We start from the raw sequence: 26,406 nt of genomic DNA on the forward strand, positions 1-26,406 counted from the left end.
ACCCTCCCAGCCATCTGGTGTTGGTAGGCATGACTCCAATCAGGCCAGTGTCTGACCACCTGACCATGCTTCACCCATACATATTCGCATAAGATCTATTCTCATTTCCACCCTGTCTCTGCATGTGTTTCATCCTCGTGTCCTATAGTATCTACCCCATCTTTTAACATCTTGTCTATCTCTGTATCGTGTAGAGTCTCCTCTACTTCCATGCCCTTTAGCATCTAACCTTTTCCCTTATCCTTTGATCCTGGATATGACCTTAATCTATATCCGATGGTGAGGCCCCAGCTTGGGGGAGTGTGGAGTTACCCTTTAATTGCCATTGGTCCCAGGTAGTACCTGTTAGGGTCCCAACTATGGGTTAAATAGAAACCGACTTAAAAAAAAACAAATATACTCTATTAAAAAATTGTTCTTCAAAATCACTGGATTCGGCATTAAATAACCTGAAAAGGATTGATATGCAGTAAAACAAAAACCAACCAACCCGTATCCTTTAGCGGGTCTTTTAGTGTTTCTCTTGTCTCTGCATCTTGTAGCGTCTCCATATCCGTTAACATCTTTATACGATTAGAAAGGGGGGTCAAATGCCTTTGGCTATCCACACTATGCAACTGTGTCGGCTTTGCTTCAATGTCATCTAACGATGAATTTGATTTTATAAAAAAATTATATTCAGTTAATAAATAGACGTGTTTTTCACGATGTTTCAGTCTTCATGTGGTGTAGTCGCATGAACGCTGGTCGACTTTTCACCAGCCAGAAACAACATGTAATGCAAAATTCATCTGTTATTAAAATATAAAATATTTTTATTATTTTTCTTGTGTGCGTGGGCCAAGCTAGAACGGAAACGGTGAACAGGAGGCGGGGTGGATTGAACAGCGAGCTCATCTAATATTGCTTTCTCCTGCTGTCTGGCTGCTTTTTCTGTCTTCTTACCTTCCTTTCTGGGATATATATATATATATATATATATATATATATATATGGCCTCGTCTTATTCCAACCCTGGCAGATTTACTTCTTACCTCCAATGACATTAGTTTTGACAGCTTTACCCCAAATCGTTCAGTGCGTTTTGGCTACCGACTGTCGCACGCATGAGTGCACAGTTTCAACATGTGACATCCAGATGTATCTTGTCAAGCTTGGAAATCTTTCTGCCGAACTCTGAATCTGCACAAAATTTTGAATGGAACACTTTATTTAATCCACGAGGGTAGCATGCTCTTGTTCTGTCAGCCATGACTGAGTAGAAGTCCTAAGTAATTGGCAATTGTATTTTTGAGTATCATCCTCATTGAAAACTGAACCTTCAACTCCGAGAAAAGTATGACTTACAACTGAATTTTACCAAATACGTTATCCAGACAATTGCGGACAATTTAGTATGAATTTTAGGAGCCTTCAATTTATTTTTGTTTTTGGATGTACAATCTTATTACTTATCACAATTTATTACTACATATTATTACTATATTGTCACAAGAAAACAGGGCATAATGCAGAAGTGGCCATTCCCCCCACTCTCTATTTAAGTTTTATTTTGAATATCTATCAGTCAAACACCCCCATGCCACCCCATTGCTATCGAGACATTCGACAGCGAAATATCTATGTGTTGCCCATAAAAGAAAGCGAGTAAGACACCCCATCCCCATCCCCTCATGTTAAAAACATCTGCCAAGGCCATGACGAGAAACCATATAGAAACCCCAACCCCACTGAAACGAAGCAGTATGTGGGAAAAAGGAGGAAGAAAAAAAACTTTTAGCGGGAGTGACGTGCGAGAAGAAGGAAACAGGAGGGTCAGTCTAAAAAAATGGGGTGGATCACATCGCCGAATGAATGTCTATAATAAAAATGCGATTGATGTCAGCCAACATGATTCGCCCAGCAAATTGAAAGTTCACTCAACTTTAATTTCATTCCATGGAGCCAAAAAGGGAATATGTGAAAGACTGCAAATACACCTTGGCTCAGATATATTGGAATGGTATACATCCTCGAGTGAGTGAGAAGACACGATGAACACCAGCAACATGCTTTATACGGTGAAATAGCGACCCTCTCAACTGAGTCTTATTCCTGGTGCGGAAGAAGGAACTCATCAAAACTACAAAAATACCTTGGCTCAGATATGTGGGAATGAGACGTCCCAACGTCGGTGGTTGAGAAATAAGCGAGAAGTAAAAATAAGGGAAGTCAAGTGGATAAACGAACTTCGAAGGATACCAAATCGCACGTCAGCGAAATAGGACTGCCTCACACTATAACATCGGAACATTGACTTTTATTGGATACCTAACCATCGGTTGAATGCACGTCCTCACAGCTAAGTATTGCTCAATGTCGCCCCCCACCCCCACTTCACAAATGTTGATTTGCTGGGGTTTTTTTTTTCTATTTTGAATAATTTTTGCCACCTCATATGACTCAACCATTATTCCATATGGAGGAAAAAAAAAAAAGATTAAAAAAAAGGGAAGAAAGAAAGGAGGCTATGTTTATCTGAATTGTTTTCTTTACCGTTGCCCTTTACGACCTGTTGGACATGTTTTCTTTTACTAGTATTTCCTTTTTTAATATTTTGTGATAAATTTCAAACAAGTAAAATATTTGTTTATTTTTCTAATACTACGTGTTATTTGGCTTTCAAGCGCACTTCATGCGTATTTTATTATTCAAATTAAAACAACGTTTCTATATGGACTCTCATCCTTTGACGTTATTCTCACGTTGCCCACGCACGATTTAAACATTTCAAAATACAACTGCTAGAAACAACACGTGGCTCTTTACAGACCTTTTTCTCTAAATTTACAACATGGCAAGGAAGAAGAAAAGAAAGAAAAAAAGAAACCACACACTGAAGTGTGTTCTATCTATCCCAACCATCATCAATGGACCTGAGGTCATCACGTCAGCATCAGATAAGGCCAAACTATTTGCCAAGAACTTTGCAGCTAATTCTACCCTATGCGACGAGTGCAAGATACAAATATCTGTGCGTGAGGTCGCCAAGCTAATCAAGAACCTTGATTCCAGTAAAGCAACTGACTCTGACGGCATTCCAATCATTGAGCTGAAAAAGCTTCAACCAGAACTTGCCCCCATACTTACAAAACTCTTTAAGCATTGCTTTAAAGAGAAGTGCTTCCCAACACTCTGGAAAACCTCATCAGTATGCCCTGTATTTAAGAATTCAGGTGATAAGTCATCTCTCTCTCAGTACAGACCAATAAGTCTCCTGTGTGTCATGAGTAAGCTGCTGGAATCCATATTAAATAGAGAAGTAGTCAACTACCTCACCAGAAATAACCTTCTTAGTGACATGCTTCTGTTCTGCCAGATCTACAGCAGATGTGCTGTTATATCTCATAGGATTAGCGAATCTCTTGACAAAGGCTTCCTCTCTAGGGCAATTGTTCTTGACATATCAAAGGCCTTCGATAAGGTATAGAATAAGGGCCTACTTTACAAGATTTCCAACTATGGTATAACTGGAAATGTTTTCTCGATCATTAAATCATTTCTCTCTGATAGGCTCATAAGAGTAGTGGTTGATGGGCAGAAATCAGAGGCCCTCAATATTAATGCTGGAATCCCTCAGGGGTCCATCCTAGACCCAACTCTTTTCCTGATCTACATCAATGATCTCCCAAAACACATACTTAAATCATTCGTTGACATCTATGCTGATGACACGACCATCTATGGCAACACATCAAAGGCCGTAAATGACAAAGTTCTCTCTGATTCTCTCTCCTCTGATGCGTATTTTATTTTAAAGAAAAGTTTATTGTTTAAATAATTTGACTTTATTATCATCATCATCATTGACGACGACTATATTTAAAAACAAAAATGAGGACTGAAAAGACTTTATCAGTGAATGAGTTTTGGAAGATTCTTGGTGGAAAAAAAAGAAAACACAATCATCAAACGATAAGTTGAGAAAAAAGAGGTTAGAGCTTGGCCGACAGTGAGAGCTTTTGGCTTTCAAGTGCACTAAATACGTATTTTATTTCATTCAAATTAAAACGTTTCTATATATAGATAAAAATAGTAATAATATATATATATATATATATATATATTATTACTATTTATTACTATATATTATGTGTGTGTATATATATATATATATATATATATATATATATTTATATATATATTATTACTATTTATTATTATATATATATATATATATATTATACTTACTATATATTATGTGTATATATATATATATATATATTATTACTATTTATTATATATATATATTATTACTATTATATATTTATATTATTACTATTTATTACTATATATATATATTATATTTACTATTTATTACGATATATTATGTGTGTATATATATATTATTACTATTTATTATATACATATATATATATATATATTATACTTACTATTTCATATTACATATATACATACATATTAGAGCTTGGCCGACAGTGAGAGCTTTTGGCTTTCAAGTGCACTAAATGCGTATTTTATTTCATTCAAATTAAAACGTTTCTATATATAGATAAAAATAGTAATAATATATATATATATTATTACTATTTATTACTATATATTATGTGTGTGTGTATATATATATATATACATATATATATTTATATATATATTATTACTATTTATTATTATATATATATATATATATATATATATTATACTTACTATATATTATGTGTATATATATATATATATTATTACTATTTATTATATATATATATATATTATTACTATTATATATTTATATTATTACTATTTATTACTATATATATATATTATATTTACTATTTATTATATATATATATTATATTTACTATTTATTACTATATATTATGTGTGTATATATATATTATTACTATTTATTATATACATATATATATATATATATATATATATATATATATTATATTTACTATTTATTACTATATATTATGTGTGCATATATATATTATTACTATTTATTATATACATATATATATATACATATATATATATATATATTATACTTACTATTTATTATATATATATATTATATTTACTATTTATTATATATATATATTATGTGTGTATATATATATTATTACTATTTATTATATATATATATATATTATTACTATTATATATTTATATTATTACTATTTATTACTATATATATATATTATATTTACTATTTATTATATATATATATTATATTTACTATTTATTACTATATATTATGTGTGTATATATATATTATTACTATTTATTATATACATATATATATATATATATATATTATATTTACTATTTATTACTATATATTATGTGTGCATATATATATTATTACTATTTATTATATACATATATATATACATATATATATATATATTATACTTACTATTTATTATATATATATATTATATTTACTATTTATTACTATATATTATGTGTGTATATATATATTATTACTATTTATTATATACATATATATATATATATATATATTATATTTACTATTTATTACTATATATTATGTGTGTATATATATATTATTACTATTTATTATATACATATATATATATACATATATATATATATATATATATATATATATATATATATATATATATTATACTTACTATTTATTATATATATATATTATATTTACTATTTATTACTATATATTATGTGTGTATATATATTATTACTATTTATTATACATATATATATATATATTATACTTACTATTTCATATTACATATTATTATGGAGGTTACATAGAGCGAAACAGTGTGCAAATAACATTCAAGATGGACACTAAAAAAAATCCAAATAAAACAAATCATCTCAAAAATACAGAAACATTCTGTCAAGTTTTATTTAAAACCTCATAAAATAGTTTTTCATGCAAGATTGTGTTTGTTCTTTTTGTGCTCTGCAATTCATCTGATTAAATGTGTTTTTTGTTTTTTCCTTTTTTTCTCCGCAGGTCCTCCGAGTAGTCAGATTGATAAAAGCATCACCAGTACTTGAAGACTTCTGTTGGAAGGTAACATCTTTGCATTTTTTTTTTTTTTATCTACTAGTTAGTTTCTTTAAAAAATTACTTTGTCCTGCACAGAAAACTACTATAAATGATTTTTAAATAATCACCTAAAAAAAAAAAAATTTTAATTTTTTATTTTCATTTAGAGTTTTTCTTTTAACTTCAAATTAGAAGCGTTGTTAAATATCCAGGACATGTCTACCAAGAAATGGCGACGATATTCAGGAAATATCATAAAATAATTATCAGATGTACCGACAGGTTATTCGAATAAAAATAATGACCCTGACATCAGGAATGAGAAGAAACAACAAATATGATCAATTGTCAAAAAGCTAAGTTAAATGTTGGACGTTGTAAAATTCAGATACACAGGCATAATCAAATCAAACTAAAGTCAGGTCAATTCAGTGAAATGACAATGACCAAATAAAAAGTTTCAGGTTATATAACTACAATCCGAAATGGATATCATTGTTGATTGACGACTTTAGCCTGAGAAGAATCAACCAGTCTGATTCCCATGCATGCATCTCCCTCTTAACAACCAACCACCTATCATTAACAATAAATGTATATTGTTATATTTTCATATACGAGCGTGCCGCCATTGCTTTATCTGTCAATAATTTCCTCCCACTTTTTATCGTAGATTCCATGAACAAAGTTTCTTTCTTAGATCTGCATGCCTGTGGACCCGTTTACCTGCTTTCCAGCTGACTACAATATGATCGTCTTCAAGTCCAATGTAAACAAGTTCTTGATGAGCCGTTCCCCTTAAGTAATCAAAATTACCAAATTTACACTTCTAACGATTACTATGATATTGTCCTTTTGACTACTGTACACTCTTTAACCATTATCCTCGAATGGCCTCTTGGCCTTGATAAGCGGTTATTCCTTTGTACCCCCCAAACCCATTATCCCACTTGTCCTCAGTTTGCAGGCTTTGGGGAGTGTGGAGCCACCCTTTAATTGCCATTGCTACCAGGTCCACTCTGACACGGAGTGGTAGTACCTGTTAGAGTCCGAGTCCCAACTATGGGTTAAATAGAAACCGACTTGAAAAAAAAAATGTTACATTAAAAATTTTTTCTTCAGAATAACTGGATTCGGCATTAAATAACCCCAAAAGGGTTGATATGCCGTAAAACAAAAACAACCAACCAACCTTGAGTGGTGATTCCTTTGTAAAAAAAAAAAATCAAGATCTCAAGAATGATTTAAAGGTTGTGATAGGAGCATCTGGCCTAATGAAAAACATTTAAGAAATACTCGGAAATAATACTTTGATGACTAAGCTGTAGCGAAATACAGATAACAGCCATAAAAGAAACAACGTCTATTCTAAAAACAAAAAAAAACACGGATACAAATTTAAATCGTAATGTTAATATGATGTTTATAAAAGCTATGGGTGTGTCGCCATTGTTTTAAGCACAGCAGAAATACAACATTGTCTTCATAACCAAAATGTATTTTGAAAATATGCAGAATAACAAATATGCTGATGTTTGCTCTCTGATTGCGAATAATGAAACCGACAAAGATACAGGTCCAAAAAGTGTTCAAAAAGTCACTGAACGGTTTAGAACTTCTTTTTTTTTTTTTTTTTTTTTTACATAGGCATAATTACTTATCAAGGCCCAGAGATCACTCGAGGATAAGGGTTAAGAGTGTACAGTAGTCAATTGGACAATATAGTAATTGTTAGTAATGAAAATTCGGTAAATTTGTTAACTTAAGTGGAATGGCTCATCAAGAACTTGTTTATGTTGGACTTGAAGACAACCATATTGTAGTCAGCTGGAAAGCAGGAAAACGGAAGACAATTCCACAGGCGTGCAGTTCTAAGAAAGAAGCTTTGTTCATGGAATCTACGTTTAGGTTTAGGCACAGATAAAGTGGGGGGAATTATTAATAGTGTTTTCAGCTAGACTAGTGTTTCTTGTGAAAGTTTGACGAGGAGGGGGGCATAGATTGAAGCTCAGTCGAGCACTTGCCATGAAAATAACGATAAAGCAGCGACAAACTCGCAACATTTCTTCTGTGAAATAGAGGTTGCAGGGAAGAGGAAAGGACATCTCCTACGAGGCTACGAAGTCTATTTTGAACTCTATCAAGGCAGGACAAATCCCAGATGTGGCTACAGTACTCCATCCTCAGACGTACCTTAAATAGATTCTTTATTTTTGATGATATCTTTCTGTAATTTTAACATAATCTGACTAGGACATTGGGGATGTTTTTTTTAATGCAAAATTCAAACAATCTTTATGAAAAATAATGTCATTTAAATGTTGTATTTTCCTTCAGTTCTTGCGGTGACTTTTTGAACACCTCATACCCATGCAAGAATTGAAGGAAAAACATCAGGAACAAAACAAGGGAGTTAAATTGCAATCCAGAGATTCTGCAATCTGTCATGAATAATGTTTTGGAAAGAGCACAAATATGTGAAGCTGAAAATGGGAAACGCTTGAAAATTGTTTGAATTTTGAATTTTTTTTTTTAAATTTCCCAATGTCTTAGTCAGATTGTGTTAAAATTACAGAAAAATATCAAAAATAAATCTATTTCAGTTCAAAACCTTTCAGTGACATTATGGACACCCTGTATCTTTTTTAAAAGAAAAAAAAAAAAGGGAGCATCTGTCAATGATATACAAGAAACAGCGTAAAATAATTATCAAATGTACCAAAAGGTCATTTGAATAAAAATGATGAACCTCACACCTGCATGTGAAGAAACATCAAACTTGATCGATTGTTGCACAGATAAGTTAAGTGTTGAATGTTTGAAAAGCTATTTAAAAGATAAAAAATATACACAAGTGTTATCAAATCACATTAAAGTTGGGTCAATTCAATGAAATCACCATTACTGAATAAAACGCTCTTGGGATGTGGCGACATTGACAATGCCATCCCAAGTGGGAGTTTGAGGTGGTCACAAATGGTTATAATGATAACAACTATCAGATACAAGTAGTCCTATCACATATTCCGACACGTGTATAACTCGCTCCTACATACTCCCAAATGCACACCATATCACAGCCCTATATGACGAAACATCTCTTACTTGACTGTTATGACCTCACATGCAGTTGTCAATGCCTTTACAAGACCAAAAGTCTAAAAATGAAAAAAGAAAACTCTGATACTATTCTAAACTTGCTAAAAAAGGGCAAAACTTAACAACAAAATATAAATCTCCTCAAATAACAAACAATATGTTGTGTTTGCTGAAATCTTCTCTCAATAATAGTAACTCACCTTGTACCTCCAACTTTATTCACACCTACTAAAACCAGCCCATATATCTATTTATCAAATTACACATGACTCAAAACTTACTGTTTTACCCGTACTATATTGCACTCGCATCTCATGCCCTGATATCATCTAAAATAGTTTTGGCACAACTCTTAGTTCAATTCTTAACTCCTACTCACACTTAAATATTATACTAGACCCAAGCTCACATGGATAAAAAAAATAAATAAATAAAAAAATAAAATAAAATAAAAAAAAAATAAAAAAGGAAAAAAAAAATGAGAAAAAAATATTCATAAACAAAAATGAAAGCCTCTAACCACACTATCTCTTAACAAGCCTCCTTACAATCATAGTTGCTTACACTGCATGAGCTCTACTCAACCCCTTTATCCAGTAACAATGAAATAACAATATCCCTAATCCACTTTGAGGAGTGTAACTATTTAGCAGATATAACCTCTACAAACTAACCCAATAACATTATCTAACCACGCGGGGTCGCAGAAATACCTGGATTAGAACCCAGGCGCGGAGCAAACCCTCTCAGTGGTGACGGACCCAGTAGATCTTCCCAGATCATCCGTCTAGGAGAAGGAAAACTCTGAAACTAAACCAAAGAGGAGGGAGGCCTCTTCAGTCTTGGATGACAGCCTTCCTAGAGCTGGTGACTCAAACAAATTACCGGTTTGCAATACCAAAATTGCTTAAGGAGTAGATAGGTCCTGCCTATCGCCCGGCTTCCACACTCCTTCTTTGCCTATTAGTCAGGCGCAGAGATCGAATCAGTGATTCGACAGAAACACCCATTGGTAGATCTTGTTTCTTGTCTAGGGCAATGAACGCCGTTTCCCCCCACTCCCGACACACCCCACCCCTAAAGCTGGGCATTTGAGAATGCTTGAGTACCACATATGCCTGAGCAATTAGATTGGGTTGACCTTCCTCTGATGGGTTGAGGGTACCGGATTGACAGTTACTGGCTGCTGTTTCCGACTGGTAGTACAGGAGCCCTAACTCTTTGGTAGCGCTTAGAGCGGCTGCTCCATCAACAGTTGAATAATATCGGGATGTTTGCAGTGCCATGGCGCGCATGGAAAGGGACCCTGCACTCATCCCCGGTGGGCTTTCCTGAGGCCACAGTCCTAGTTGATGGTGGGTCAGCTGATGGTCTACTTGTGATGCATGTGTGATATTCTGCATAACCTCCTGTTCGGCTTCCCCTAACCCAACTGAAACTCGTTAAAAAACATGATGACAGTACAATCTAAAAATAAGCTTAAACCAGGCTTAGGGTCAAACAAATTCAACTTGCCTCCTCCCTTGAGGCTTGCATTCACAAATATCCGTGGGCTTAGAACTAATTTAGCTGATGTTGAAGCATTTCTCCTAACAAATACCCCGGATATCTTAGCACTAAGTGAGACTAACCTACACTCCTCCATCCCCTCTAACTACTTTAACATGCCTGGATATCTCCCACTCTGCCGTAAGGACTCTGACAGACATATGCACGGACTTGGAGTTTACATTCGTAATACCCTTCCCCTGACTAGAGAGACAAACCTAGAAACGGATGATCAAGCCTTTATGTGCTTTAGACTAATCATGCAACACAACATTAGCTACTTTTACTTTCTCTACCGCTCTCCTTCGACCCAAGACTGCACCATAATAAACAAAGTATCTGACAGCATAGACACAGCACTCTCCTTCGACACTAGCGCCCAAGTACATGTATTTGGTGACTTTAATGTCCATCACAAAAACTGGCTTGGATTCTCTACTTATACAGATGCAGCAGGCAGCGCAACTCATAGCTTCTCTGTATCTCACTCCCTATCGCAAATTGTTACTTTTCCAACCCGCTTCCCTGATCAGGAAGAACAACACGCATCACTATTAGATCTGTTTTTGACCACAATTCCTGATGATTGTGTAACGAAATCCGACAGCCCACTTGGGAACGCTGATCATGCGGTAATAATGGTTGAAATCGCCCTAAACTCTAGACCCAAAACTGATGAGCCAGTGCTCAAAACAACCAGATATTATAAAAAGGCTGACTGGGAAGCTATCAGAGATCTTATCAGAGACGCCCCATGGGGAAATATTTTTTCTGTTCCTGCTGAACAGTGTGCAACTGAGACCACTGAATGGTTCAAAACTGCAATCGAAGCGCATGTTCCCATGCGGAAATTCTATAGCAAGCCCCACTCTCCCCAATGGTTTACTTCGACTTGCGCAACTGCCATTGCTCAAAGGCAGCATGCATTCCGAAGGTTTAACCGACATAAGTCCAGTTCAAACAGACAAAAGTACATAGAAGCTAGAAGTAACGTTAAGAAAGAAATAGCGACAGCTAAGAGGGAATTTACGGAAACCACTAAAAAACGCATCGAAGCACAAAAATTAGGAACTCGTGACTTCTGGAAAATCTACAACAGTGTAGTAAATAATGGGCAATCAACGATTCCCCCACTAACCAACAATCACGAGGTTCTTTGCTCAGCAACCGAGAAGGCTAACATGCTTGCCAGTCGGTTTGCCTCCAACTCTACACTGGACCCTTTAAACCACCCCCTACCTGACTTTCCTATGCGGACAGACGCCAAGCTAGACGATCTGGAAATCACCCCTGCTCAGGTGCATGCTATCATAAAAAACCTTGACACTTCCAAAGCATGTGGACCCGACCTCATCCCTGCTGTGCTATTAAAAAAGTGCTCAGCCGAAGTAGCTCCAGTTCTCTCCAAACTCTACAACAAATGCCTTAATGAATCTTGCTTTCTGAGCTGCTGGAAAACTGCTTCTGTGGTACCAGTATTCAAGAATTCTGGCGAAAGAACTGACCCATTAAATTATCGCTCTATTAGCCTCCTCCCACTTTTTGCCAAAATATTTGAGATCTTAATTAACCATGCTCTAGTCCAGCACCTTACAGATGCTAAACTTCTGACCGACCATCAATATGGATTTAGACAAGCCCGTTCCACGGCAGACATCCTCACTGTAATCTCTGAACGCATATACCATTCACTGGACAAAGCGGGAGAGGGCAGAGCGGTAGCTCTAGATATATCTAAGGCTTTTGACAGGGTATGGCATGAGGGTCTCCTCAGGAAGATTAGATCTTACGGTATCACTGGTAGAATACTTAACATAATTAAATCCTTCTTAGATAAGAGAAAAATCCAGGTTGTCCTCGACGGTCGCACGTCTAAACAATATAATATAAATGCCGGAGTGCCCCAGGGATCTATCCTTGGTCCTCTGCTGTTCCTGATATTCATAAATGACCTCCCCGATAAAATTGCCTCTGAGATGGGTATATATGCTGATGACACCACACTCTATAGCAGGCACGACAGGAAAACAAATGAACATATATCTAAAGTAATGGCAGAAACACTAGAGGATGACCTCAAATCAGTAGTGGAATGGGGACAAAAATGGATGGTAACGTTCAATGCCACCAAGACAAAACTGGTTTCATTCAATAATTACAGGAAACCTTCTCTACCACCTATAGCAATGGCCAACAACTCTTTAGCTGAGAGTACGTCTTTCAAGCTCCTTGGCCTAACGTTCACAGGAAACATGAGCTGGAACAATTACATCGAGGGCATTGCCAGGGCCGCTGCGAGGAAGGTGGGCTCTCTCTACCGTGCTAGAAAACTTCTAACACCCGAAAGTATCCTGTACCTCTATAAGGCCACTATTCGCCCATGTATGGAGTATTGCTGTCATATTTGGGCCGGTGCATCGGCTACTAGTCTCTCTCTCCTTGACAGGGTTCAAAAGAGAGTCGCAAATCTGATAGGCCCTAAACTGGCATCAAAACTTCAGCCTCTGTCCCATCGTCGAAACGTTGCATCCCTCTGCCTGTTCTACAAGTATTATAATGGTGAATGCTCTGAAGAACTGCAAGCACTTGTGCCCCCACGACGTGAACACCCTCGACAGACCCGACAAGCTGCAAAATCCCACCCCCACACTGTAGAGATCCCTAGATGTAAAAGATCGTTCTACTCCAGTAGTTTCTTCCCCAGAACTGCTAGACTTTGGAATTCCATTCCAGGTCACTGCTTCCCCAACTGTACTGACATGCATAAGTTCAAGTGCAACGTGAACCAACATCTCGCTGCCCTAATCCCTACATAGTGCCCCAGTAGATGTTTCCCCTGATAGTAGCCCCCTACACCAAAGTGGCAATGTGCCTTGTTTGGGGTGAAAATATAATAAAAAAAAAAAAAAAAAAAAAAAATGGGATGTCAGAATTATTGGATATTTGTATAATAAGCAAGCTAGCACATAATAATTTAAATACAATTTATTCATGACAGAAACCTTAAATTATTTACAGAACGATATTTTATTGTTTTGTTCCCTCCTCTCTGGAGCTTTGTAGTCTTTTCAAAGCTCTATAAGGGCAATAACTCTTACTTTCTTTAGTTAGAGTTATTCCCTTTTTTATCGTTATAACACATCAAAACATTATTTAAATATTCAAAGGCAACAAACCTAGAAAGCAACTAAAAATTTGAAAATAAGCAACTTCCAAAACAACAAAAATTAAAACAAAAAACTCATATACAACATTTAATGACCCAAAGGGGGTCGATATGCTGATTAAACAAACAAACCAATCAGCCTAATGCTTATTAGAGCTAAATTTTTCTCTTTATATATATATATATATATATATAATCAAAATTTCAAATTTTTGCTGACCAGTGATATATTTTGTTATTAATGTTTATTCTCTGATGAAAAGAGTCTATATTTGAAAATTCATGGGTTAAGGATTTTTCGTTATTATTTTGATAACCAGTGATACATTTTGTTATTAATGTTTATTCTTTGATGAAAAGAGTGTACATTTGAAAATTAATGAGTTAAGGATTTTTCGTTATTATAATTCCTAACAATTATTATATCTTTTTTTTTTTTTTTTTTTTTTTTTCCAGATCTTTGGTCCTGGCCGAAAACTGGGCAGCCTGATTCTGTTCACCATGTGCCTGCTGATCATCGCATCGAGTATTAGTTTACAACTCTTCTGCATCATCACAAACAATAAAAAGTTTGACACTTTCCCTCACGTAAGCTCAGAATTCTTTGCGTTCTGTACTTCACTTTTTTTTTCGTTCTCCTCTTTAACTTTTTTCAATCTTCAGTGTTTCAGCTGCTCTTAAAATATTATTCATTTAATTTTGTAAATTATGAATTTTAAAGGAAAATTCATTCGAAATAAAAAAATTTATGTCCTTGAGTTAATGTCCTGGTGCTAGTGCACTTACTGATCCACGCCATTTTTTTAAATCGTATTTCCAAGTTTAATTAAAGTTTTATGGTATGTTTTTTTTTTATTCAATTGTAAGGTTAAACTATAGAATAGGTACAAAACACCCTCCCCTCCCCATGGTAAGAATGGCTTTTTAAATGTTATTATTTCAGCACGGATCAATAAGTGCACTAGTACCAATGTCCTTTTTAATGAAATTTAATCTACACACAAAAACATTAATTTTTTTTAAAAAATGCATTCTAAGTAATAACGTATAATTATAACTAGCCTGGGTGGCCGGCGTTGCCTGGGTGTTTGGAGGGGTGTCATAGTTAGCAGGCATGCTCAAACCCATGACGTGAAGGCGGAAAAGAAAGTGAAAGAAAATCTGACGTCTTACCGCTATTCCATGAGGCGACCGGAAGTTCGGAACGTTAAAATTAGGCAAAGTCAATCCAACCGATACAATGACTTGCAAAAATGGCCAGCAAAGAATCGATCCGTCCTTGTAGAAAAGTGCTCAGTCGAGGGTAAAGGAATTAATGTTTATGGTGAATTTTTCGATATTTGGCGTCCAAGATGTCGAGCTTCAAAATGATACTGATCTCGTGAAAATCAATCGCCTCTGTCGAAAGTTTTAGGCAGACATACAAACATACATACATACATACATTTAAGCAGATAGGTGAGATTTATACATATAGATTACATATTTATGTGTTATGTTGAAATTTGTAAAAATTACGAAAATTACAAACAATGATAAAATATAGGAATAATTATAAGTAAAATAATAAATGATAAAAAAAAATGATAGAAAAATAATTACAAGGAGGAGGGGGGCTGTAAAGAGAATATAATTGTTGAGTCTATGCTATCTTTAAGATCAACTTGGTAGATATAATAAAGAAAATTTATGGACGAGAAAATCTATTATTAAATAAAACAATAAAAAAAATACAAATATAAATTAAATACTGAAATAAAATGTAGTTATTAACATTTTAATCCAATAAAAAGATAAAAATAAAATTAATATCACAACAACTTATCTCGAAACAGTTCCCATCTTCAGATTCAAACTATTGAAGGCCTTTTAGCTTTAAGTGAAAATAAAATTCATCAACATTATATTAATGAAGAGTTCTTAAAATCTGGGGGAAGGTAACTACAATCTATGAGTTTAAAAAAATAATTTTAATTCTTGAAAACGGGGATTGTTAATGTATTTTTTGTAAAAAATAGTCCTAACAGATCTTCTAGTCAATCATTTACTAATTTTAACATGACACGTATGTAATTGTGTTATTACCTAGAATGCATTTTTTAAAAATTTAATTAGAAATAAATTAATTACAAATAAAGTCATAAATGTTAAAGTCACCAAATTTTATGTTGTTGTTTGATTTCAAAATCTGTAATTATTCCGTAACATATTTTGTTTATATTTAACAATTTTTTGTTTTTGTTCTTAATATTACTTTTATTTTTTTTTTTTAATTTCATCTGTTGCAGATTGTTTATAACGTAAAATTGCGTTATCAACGTCGTAATTCTTGAACTAATCATTTTCCGTTTTGTCATTATTTTGTTGCGTATTTATATCCAGAATTGTCTTTTTTATTGAGAAATTTATTTTAAATGAAAATTGTTGAATGTTAATTTAGCCAAAAACAAGGAAATAATAACAAAGAAATGAACTTGCTACAGGAAACCTCATTCTCACTTTCGCAAAAATTGCTTATTTCATAATGTGATCCATGAAAAAATTACCAACTCTTTACCGCCATTGCAAAAATTGTCAATTCCTTATTTCCACTTCTGACCCTTTAGAAAGTGATAACTCCTTACTCCCACTTCTTAACTCTGCAAAAATTGCTGATTCCTGATCCCTTAAAAAATTCCCAACTCATGACACTTTGAAAAATTGTCAACTCCTTACACCCACTTACCCCCTGCAAAAATTGCTGACTCCTGAGCCCTTAAAAAATTGCCAATTCCTTATTTTCACTTCTGACCCCCCCCCCCCCCGCAAAGTTGCTGACTCCTGACCCCTGAAAAAGTTGCCAGTTTCTGACCCCTTAAAAAATTGCCAACTCCTTACGCCCACTTATCTCTGCAAAACTTTATGATTTCTGACTCCTGCAAAAACTACCAATATCTTACTCCCACTTCTGACCCCTGCAAGAATCGTCAACTCCTAAACCCTATTTCTAAACCCCATATAAATTTCTGATTTTCAATCCCTGCAAAAATTGCCAACACTTAACTCCCATTTCTAACTTCTGCAAAAATTGCCAACTCCTTACTCTCACGTCTGACCTCTTCAAAAGTTGTCAACTCTTTATTCCCATCTCTCCTGAATGGTAGCAGCAACAGTTTCATTTCTTTGTTATTTTTTACCGTGTTACGTGATGTAAGTAAAAAACACGTGATAATTTCAGAAGGAGAAACGTTCAATGCGAGCGCGCACATGATTGTTTTGGAGTTGAAGGATGCCTGCATTTAGTTGTTAAAAATTGAGTTTAGATTTTTGAGAATGTGTGTTAGACAATGGCCATTTTGTGTCAACAACCCTTTCATCTCTTATTTAGAAAAACCAACATTTATATGGCTGATCAGAAATACATCAAATTATACTTTCAGTGTGAAAATTCTTTCAGGAAAATTAATTTTTATAAATCGTCTATCTAAAATTGATTATGTGCATATTTACAGCAAAAAATATAATAATAATAATAATTATATTAAATATTTATAATAATAATAATTATATATATATATATATATATATAAATTATTTACTATACTAATTATTAAATACCTGCAGACACTAGTGTTTTATCCTTTCGAGAATCATCAGTGCAGATTCGAACCCGGCAACAGAAGCTATCCCTGGCTTCATTAGCAAGGACCTAATCCATTCGGCTACTGTTAACGGGGGGAAATGCTGTTGAAATTTAAATATTTATCTTTTAAAAATGTTTTTTAACGTCAGTCGCAGTGATCTAATCATTATATGATGATCTGCGCATAAGAGCTAAATTGACCGACTATTTAATTCAACCGAAAGTTCTCAACAATAAGAAACGAGTTTCTTAAAGGGGCTGTCATAATTATTTACTATAATAACTATTAAATACCTACAGACACTAGTGTTTCATCCTTTCGGGAATCATCAGTGCAGAGTGTCACGATTAACACCAGTCGATAGATTTGGACCCAGCAACAGTATTTATATATATATATATATATAAAATAAAAATTACAATAAGTTTACCAAGGTAATCAAAATGGTAAACTTAAAATATATTATAAATATTAAAGAGTTAATATTTACGAGTAAAGTAATCTCAACCAGATATATACATATATATATATATATATATATATAATTCCAGGTTAATATTTTCCAGAGGTAAAGCAACCAATGAAGTTTAACAAGGTTAATAAAAGAGTGCTCAGTACCGAAGAAGAGCAAGATATACTTTATATTTGTTTTACACAAACATTTATGTGTCGCTACATGGCCATGGCATTTCGAAGCTAACAGCTTCTCATCAGAAGAGTAGAACAGTCAGCATTCTTTCCTTATTGATCTGATAAAATTGTATGTGACTTTTATTCCTCATCTTTTATTTAATATATTTAATTGCTCCTCTTAACGGTGCAGAGGTTTCTCTATCTTGATATATTTGCTCTGTGAAAGATATTTATATATATATATATATATAATCAGCACAATCACGTTGACACACCAGTTCTCGCTAGATCACCAAAGTTAAGCAACGTTGAGCCTGGCCAGTACCAGATGGGTGACCATTTGGGAAGGCTAAGCATTGTATGTACCACGCTGAGTCGTAGAAATTTCCAACAAAAGGTGCATCTCTCTTAGTGAATTAATGCACCTGGGGGCGTATTAATTCACTGGGAGAGATGTACCCTCAGTCTTCGTTAAGACGTGCATCTAGGAGAAGGAAACTCTGATGTAAAAACCTGCGGTCTACAATATACTCTGTCCTGTGGCAGTCATCTGCACCGATAAAGGTTAGCAGTAATACCAAAAAGTGTGGTTGGTTCTACACAAAGCCTTCACCACTATAAACAAATCATCTGTGTGGATTTCCGAGCAACTTAGTTGTTGTGGTGGAAGATCATACGTCGAAATCGACGGGAAAGTCCATCATGTATTAGCTTTTCAACCTAAAAAGAAAATCTTATCCCAAAGTCGTTTATTGGAAAACTATTTTGCTTGTAAGACAATTAATCTCCTGCAATAAACACCGATGGTTGTTGCCATCAATAAATCAATAGTAAGTGGCTGTTGCGATAATGCAATTAGTTTGTATTAATTTGCTTCCAAGAGTTTGTATTTACCCAAGAAAAGGAAAACGTTTGATGTATTTCTGAGAGAGGAAACATTTGGTTAAATACTGATGTATTTTTTTTTTTTTAAATTCTTTGGCTTTTTCTGACTTCTATTATGCTGACAATGCGCATTTAAATAACCGCACTCATAGACTGTTTTGTTCACGATTTGATGTCTGAGCTCAAATCTATGTCCTGACTTTCACGAAAAACACTCGTCTAGCTGAAACCACTATCAATAATTTCCCCCACTCTTTATCTGTGCCTAAACCTAAACGTAGATTCCATGAACAAAGCTTCTTAGAACTGCACGCCTGTGGAACTCTCTTCTGTTTTCCTGCTTTCCAACTGACTACAATATGGTCGTCTTCAAGTTCAATGTAAACAAATTCTTGATAAGCCATCTCCTTAAGTAATCCAATTTACCAAATTTCCACTACTAATGATTACTACAACACGTTATCTTTGGCAACTATATACTCATTAACCCTTATCCTCGAGTGGTCTCTGGGCCTTGATAAGTGGTGACTCCTTTGTAAAAAAAAAAAAAGAAAGATATTAAAGAAAATATAGAACTAGAATTTCCATTCTTTACATACTTCAAACAATTATCTCCATCTTATTTGTTATATCTATAAAAGTGAGAATGTGTACGAGTATGAGAACACTTCTCAACCTATATACTCAACAAATTTTAGATCTACAGGCTTGAAATTTGGTATATAAACGGTTTTCATCCAGAAAAAAGGACTGCTAAGGGGTCAAAATTTAAAAATTGGTATGTGGGGGGGGGGGTCATCAGATTTTTATCTGTTTGTCAACTGTTTCACAAATGTGCATGCGTGAATGGTTCACATGGCAAATTCCTTATGTTAAGAATAAGTAGGTTTGAAAACATTTTTTAAAGATCATGTAAAGCTGGCCTAATGATTATCATATTTCACTCATTGTCTTTAGATTTTGGTCTCGATCTCAATCTCAACTTGAGTATTTTTTTTTTTTTACTTAGAAAAAAAAAAACATAATTCTCGCATGCACATGTCTCAGTTTCTGTATGAATTAAAATATAATATTTATATAATTTTATATTTTATGACCAGGCAACGCCAGGCAGCTTGCTAGTTTGTTTTAATCCTAACCCACTTTCCTGGAATCTAGTGCTACCAGATCAGTCTGTCTGAAGATATTGGCTTCCTGACGTAAAATACACCAAACATTGATGTTATAGTTTTTTTCCTTCCCCTTTGTAAAACTCAATCATGTTCTGCAAAGCGAAAAATTAAAAAAAACAAAAAACAATTTTCCTTTACAAAACAACCAAACCAAAACACCATAAATAAATGTTTGAAGATGTAAAGAATTTCAAGCAAAAAAAAAAAAATTTCAAAACGACTGTATTCGGCATTAAATTACAAAAAAAGAGTTGATATGCCGTAAAACAAACAACCTAGCCTATGTTATTGCATGTGCAACGTTTTGGCCATTGAATTCTCTGGTTTTCATCAGATGTACTTCCTTCAAGTCTCTATATCTAATTTATGATATCCAGCATCTTCGGGCGGGGTGGGGGGGGGCACTAGAGGATAAAGGTTAATGAGTGAACAGTCATCAATGGGGTAATATTGTAGTAATCGTTAGAAGTGGAATTTTGGGGTAAATTAAATTACTTAAGAGGACAGATCATCAATAACTTGTTTACATTGGACTTGAAGACAATTATATTCTAGTCATTTGGAAAGCAAGCAAATGATAGCGATTTCCGTAGACGTGCAGTTTTAAGAAAAAGCTTTGTTCATGGAATCTATATATAGGTTTAGGCACAGATAAACAGTGGGAGAAATTATTGATAGTGGTTTCAGATAGACGAGTGTTTTTCGTGAAAGTTTGGCAATGGGGTAGGGGGCATAGATTGAAGCTCAGACGAGCACTTGCCATGGAAATAACAATAAAACAGAGACAGGCTTGCAACGTCTCTTCTGTGTGGAAAAAAGTTGCAGGGAAGAGAAAAGGGCATCCCCCACTAACTGAATACGTTGCATAAATATTTGAAGATATAAAACATAAAAACTTTTACCAAAATGACTAAATCCCCAAAAAGGTTGATATGCTGTAAAGCAAAACAACCAAACCAAACACTATAACTAAATAAGAAGACTGTCACTTAGAACTGATTATCACGTAGCACTTTATCCATTTCGAAATGGGTTCAAACATTCTGAAACATATATTAATTTTTTATTTACAATTTTTTTTTTTTTCCAGACAGGATTTAACCAAATGTTTCGAGCCATCTTTTTTTTTAATATCTGCATTTGTTGCTTGGTATTTTATTGATTTTGTAGTCTATCCATCTTTATTTTTTAGTCATTTAATTCACCATTTTTAATTTTGATGTTTTTCTTTTCTTCGGAGTGATGTACATCGGGGATTTGCTATGCTTTAACCAATCGCTTCTTTTGCTATTTTTCATAAACAAAAAATATAAAATACTTTTTAGTTGCAATTATTTTCTTTTTTTTTCTTTTTTTTCTTTTTTCATTTTTCTGCCTGCTTTTTCAGTTAGAATAAAAAACTTTAAGAAAAAAAACAGGTATTTATGCAATACAAGGACCGTATTATTGTCAAAATTGTCTAAGTGGTTTATGAAAATTGCCAGAAGATGCCGAACGAAAGTTTTTTTGTTTTTTTTTGCAAACGCTGATCAATTTTTTTCAATGAAAAATATATTATTTCTGTTAGTACAAAGCTAATTCAAAGAAAAATTAATTAAAAAATAAAAATGATGTTCTTGAATGATAACTGGACAATCTTTATAAAACATTTAAAAAATTAAAATTCAAATCAAGAAAGAAAAGTTAAGTTTCATGAATAATTTTTTTTTAAGAACAAAATTTTAAAAGATTTTTTAAATTGTTTTAAGAATAAAATAAAAAAAAAAAATTCTTTTTAAAGAATAGAATCAAAAAAAAAATTGGATGATTTTTTTTTTGAATAACAAACAAAATTTGTTTTGACGTTTTTAATGATTTTTTTTTAATAACAAACTTTTTCATTTCATTTAATAATTTTTGGAGGGTAATAAACAAAATGTTTTGATGTTTTGTTTTTTTTAATAATTTTTTTGGGATACTTTATGCACTTATTGAACCAGATGTAACCCTAACATTCGCTCAGCTTTCTCCGAAGCATGACGTCAACAGCCGGAGAATGCCGAGCGTTGCTGATGAAATAATAACAATGCTATGTAAAAGAAAAAGTACAATTTTAAATGTAGAAACATTAACAACAAAAATCAGCAAAAAACTACCATAATTTTTAATTTTTATTAACTGTGTGAAGAAAAGGTGTTTTTTTGTTGTTGTTTTTTTTATGTGTCAAATAATTTTTAAGCAAATTTTATTTATTTATTTATTTATTTATTTTTTTTAAATGGTTAGTAAATATTTTTTCTTTTAAATAAATAATTTGAAGCAAATGGTTTTGGTGATTTTTTTTGTGGGGGGGGGATAAAGTATTTATTTTATATATATATTTATATATATATATATATATATATATATATATATATATATATATAGGAAAACAGAACAAAAAAAACAAATAATTAAAATATTTTTTTTATTATTATTAATATTTTTTTTATTTTTTTTTTATTGCTGAATCCCTGCGAGTAGTTGGGAATTTTTTTTATTTTTCAATGCCAGGAAAATTTTCTCAGGAAGATGTCTTATCCTCAGACTTTTCCACAGCATCGAACAACAAAGTGGACGGAGAAAAGGTAGCGGACATGTAAGGTAGCTTTTGGTGATGTGAATTAATATAGAGGCAAACAAATCGCTACCAAATGTTTGCATTTTTATCAGCGGGGTCGTATCCACCGAAGATCCAGTGTGAGAAGTCTGCTGACGTTGTGTTTTCATCAGTTGAAAACAGACTCCTCTATCTCAACTGTATGACCTAGGTCTCCTATCTGCTGGCGATTCCTGAGAAAATAATCCTGGCAAATGTCTTGCAGGAAATTCTTTCAATCGACAATTGTGTGGCATGAACCCAACCCACATTTGCGCTGGAGGTTTTTTGTAGTCATCTTGAATGCCCACAGGTAAATCAATTTCAGTATGCATGCGTGAGTTGGCAAAGAAGATCCCTGTCCGAATAGTTGTCCACCAGCGACATTTCACGTTGCCACATCTCCATCCATACACGTCTGTTATGCTTCCTTGTTTTGCTAGTAAACATTCCTGGCCGCAGGTTGAACACGTCATCGAATTTGCCATCAATTTTCTTTGCTGGCAAAACTGTATTTCGGCCTCCCGTGTCTGGAGCTGATGCGATAAAATGGTAAAATTCATTGTTTCAAAATAACCTCAGTGTTTCTCGACTTGCTAGTAAAACATGATGGATTTTTGTTTTTTCTCTTTCAATTAGTATCAGAATTTTTGTCTGCTGCTCAAGTGTGCACACACACGTTGAGTTGAAACTCAGTATGCGGCGTTGTGATTGGCTGATCGCTATGTTACGTCAGACATCAGCTAAACTCGAGCTGTTGATGTCATGTTCTGAGAAAAGCCAAGCTGAACGCTGAGTTACATCTGGTTCAATAAGTGCATAAATTTTTTTTTTAATAATTTCATTTTTAAATAACAAACAAAATCTTTTTGATTTTAACTGTTTTAATGACAAATTTAAAAAAGAAATTATTTTAATAATTTCATTTTTAAATAACAATCTTTTTGATTTTAATTTTTTTTGAATTAACAAAATATTTTTGATTTTAATTTTTTTATTACAAATTAAAAAAAAAATTTTTTTTAATAATTTCATTTTTAAATAACAAAATCTTTGATTTTATTAGTTTTGAATAACAAACAAAATCTTTTTGATTTAAAATTTTTTGAATAACAAACAAAATCTTTTTGGGTTTCTTTTTTTTTTTTTTAATGATTTTTTTAATAACAAAAAAATATTTTGGATATTAATTTTTTTTCATAATAAACTTTTTTTTGTTAAATTTTTATTTTAATAACAAACAACTATTAGCAAACAAACTTTTTTTTTTCATCCAAATCAAGATAAATATTTCAATTTTTTTTATATAATAAAACCAATGAATACAAAGAAATGTTTCCTTAATGAGTTTTTATATCAAAGTTAAAACGCTCAGCATATCGGCACCTTCCGGCATTTTCCATAAACCGGAGGGATGATTCCGATGATAGTCCTTATACAACATAAGTACAGAAAAAATATTTTTGATCTTTTCATCTTCCGCATTTTAATGCAATTTATACAAAATTAAGCTGAATGATGTAGAAAAGTCGATGTTAGTACGGTCTAATATTTTCCTGAGCATATCCGAGAAAATCATACATGAAACTATGCAATGTGCTCAGATGAATTGATAGCATACATACTCTTGACTAACCGACAAGCAGCAAAATTCCACTCCTTCACTGCTTAGGTCTCTAGATGTTGGAAAGCCTTCTATTCTTATAGTTAGACTTTGGAATTCCCTCCTTGTTCTCTGTTTCCCCAACTATGCAGAAGTTTAATTGTTATGTGAACAGACATGTTGCCGGTCAACTCACCACAGTACCCTGATAGACATGATCCCAAATAGTAGCCGTCTACGTTCCATGTCGTAATGTTTGGGGTGAAAAAGGATTAAAAAAAAATGCAGAAATATCAGTGTTAGCATTATTTATTATTTTTTACAAAGGGTATTTAAAAAAATAAAACATACAATGCCGACGAAACTTAACCATGCAATGCTACACTTAAAGTCAAGGAAGATCCCTCAGACCGAAAGAAGCCAGAGTTTAGGCTATTGGGTTAGGATAGCTTCCTCTCTGTTGGTTGAGGTGTATAGTCCTGTGCAGTTCTAAGAGGTCTATTTTCCCAGGCTTTACCATATCACCCTGTGAGAAAGGGTTAGTTTATTGCTAATTAATTGGAGCACCTCCACCAGAGAATGCCAATGGGGCTGTCCGGGCATTTTTTAAGGCACTGGCTTTTCAAATCCTACTTTCCCAATCTTGTGTCGCATCTTCCGGCTGTGGGAATGAGATAACCATTAGAATATGTAAACTGAGTTCAAATTCTGTCAACTATGAAATTCAAGCAAAATCTTTAGTGATGCACTGCCCTCATTGCTGATTTCGGGTTTCGCATCATCTCAGCTCAGACAGCAATCCCGACCTGACTGATGACATGCCAGGTTATCTTCTACCAGTTACGTGTGCTGATATTAAACAATGATAATATTTGACTTTACTTTGTAACAGATCTGATTTGTGAACGCATCAGTTCTAGTTCGATCACGAAAGTTAAGCAACATTGAACTTGGTCAGTATTGAATGGGTGAACAAACATTTGGAAATACCAGATGCTGCTTTATGTAGGAAGATGAAAAAATCTTAGAATATCAAAATCAAATTGCTGACAGCAGCAAAATACAGGTTATTATCTAGATGATATTTATCATTCGCAGTGTGAGAAAGCTATGTAGTACACCACACACACACACACACACACAAGGTGTTTTCAATAAGTTTCCAGACTTTTTTTTGTATAGACATTTAAAATTGTCGTAGATTCTTAAAAATTCAGTACTTTATTGCTATACCTCCTATAAGATGACTGACCCATTTTTATGATTTCAGGTTCAAATGAACAGCTACAGCAGAAATTGGAATACACTCTACTAAAGCCTGATTGTCACAACTGGTGAATTTTAAAAATGCTATCTGGACGTGAGGACACTTTACAAGAACGATATGCAATTAAATTCTGTTTTAAACTTGGAAAAAAAATGTCACAGAAACGTATGGAATGCTTCAGACTGCTTTTGGACCATCTTGCATGAATTGAGCATCAGTTTTTTGAGTGGCAGAAGAGATTCAAGGAAGGCAGGGAGTCTGTGAGAGACTATGAGAGGTGTGGGAGGAGTAAGGAAGTCAGAACACCAGAGTTGATTGGCCAAATAAAGAATTTCATGGATAAGGTTCATCGTGTGAGACAATAAGTGCACAGTTTGATGTCAGTGTGGGAACTGTACACACAATTATTTGCGAGGAACTGAAGATGCAGAAGATTTATGCAAAGTTCGTCCCAGAGAAGATCAGAAAGAAATACGTTGTCATGACCAAGGTGGACATCAAGACATTTCCTCGCATTCTCTATGGTCCAGACTTTGCTCCCTGCAACTTTTGGTTATTCCCTAAGCTCAAAGAAAACCTTAGAGGCTGTCGTTATGAGACAATTGAGGAGATGAAAGAGACTGTAGCGAGAGTCATTGACACGCTCACACAAGAGGTCTTCCATGGGGCCTTCCAGAAGTTGTGGGAATGGTACAGCAAGTGCATTGCAGCCGGAGGAGATTACTTCATGGGGGACTAGAGTTTCAT

At 33.7% G+C, this 26,406-nt stretch overlaps 1 protein-coding gene across 2 annotated transcripts in view; it reads left to right on the top strand.

Annotated features, from left to right (window-relative positions):
- Positions 1-26,406, top strand: part of LOC145287748 (sodium leak channel NALCN-like) — a 275,430-nt gene that overhangs the window by 73,825 nt on the left and 175,199 nt on the right. For both annotated transcript variants that reach the window (XM_080135514.1, XM_080135515.1), the window contains exons 11-12: positions 6,011-6,070; positions 14,316-14,447. In XM_080135514.1, the coding sequence (XP_079991640.1) occupies positions 6,011-6,070; positions 14,316-14,447 (192 nt within the window). The remainder of the gene's footprint in view (positions 1-6,010; positions 6,071-14,315; positions 14,448-26,406) is intronic.

The sequence above is a fragment of the Euprymna scolopes genome, chromosome 11 (assembly GCF_053919585.1).
Source record: "Euprymna scolopes isolate OS-2025 chromosome 11, ASM5391958v1, whole genome shotgun sequence".
Lineage (NCBI taxonomy): Eukaryota > Metazoa > Mollusca > Cephalopoda > Sepiida > Sepiolidae > Euprymna > Euprymna scolopes.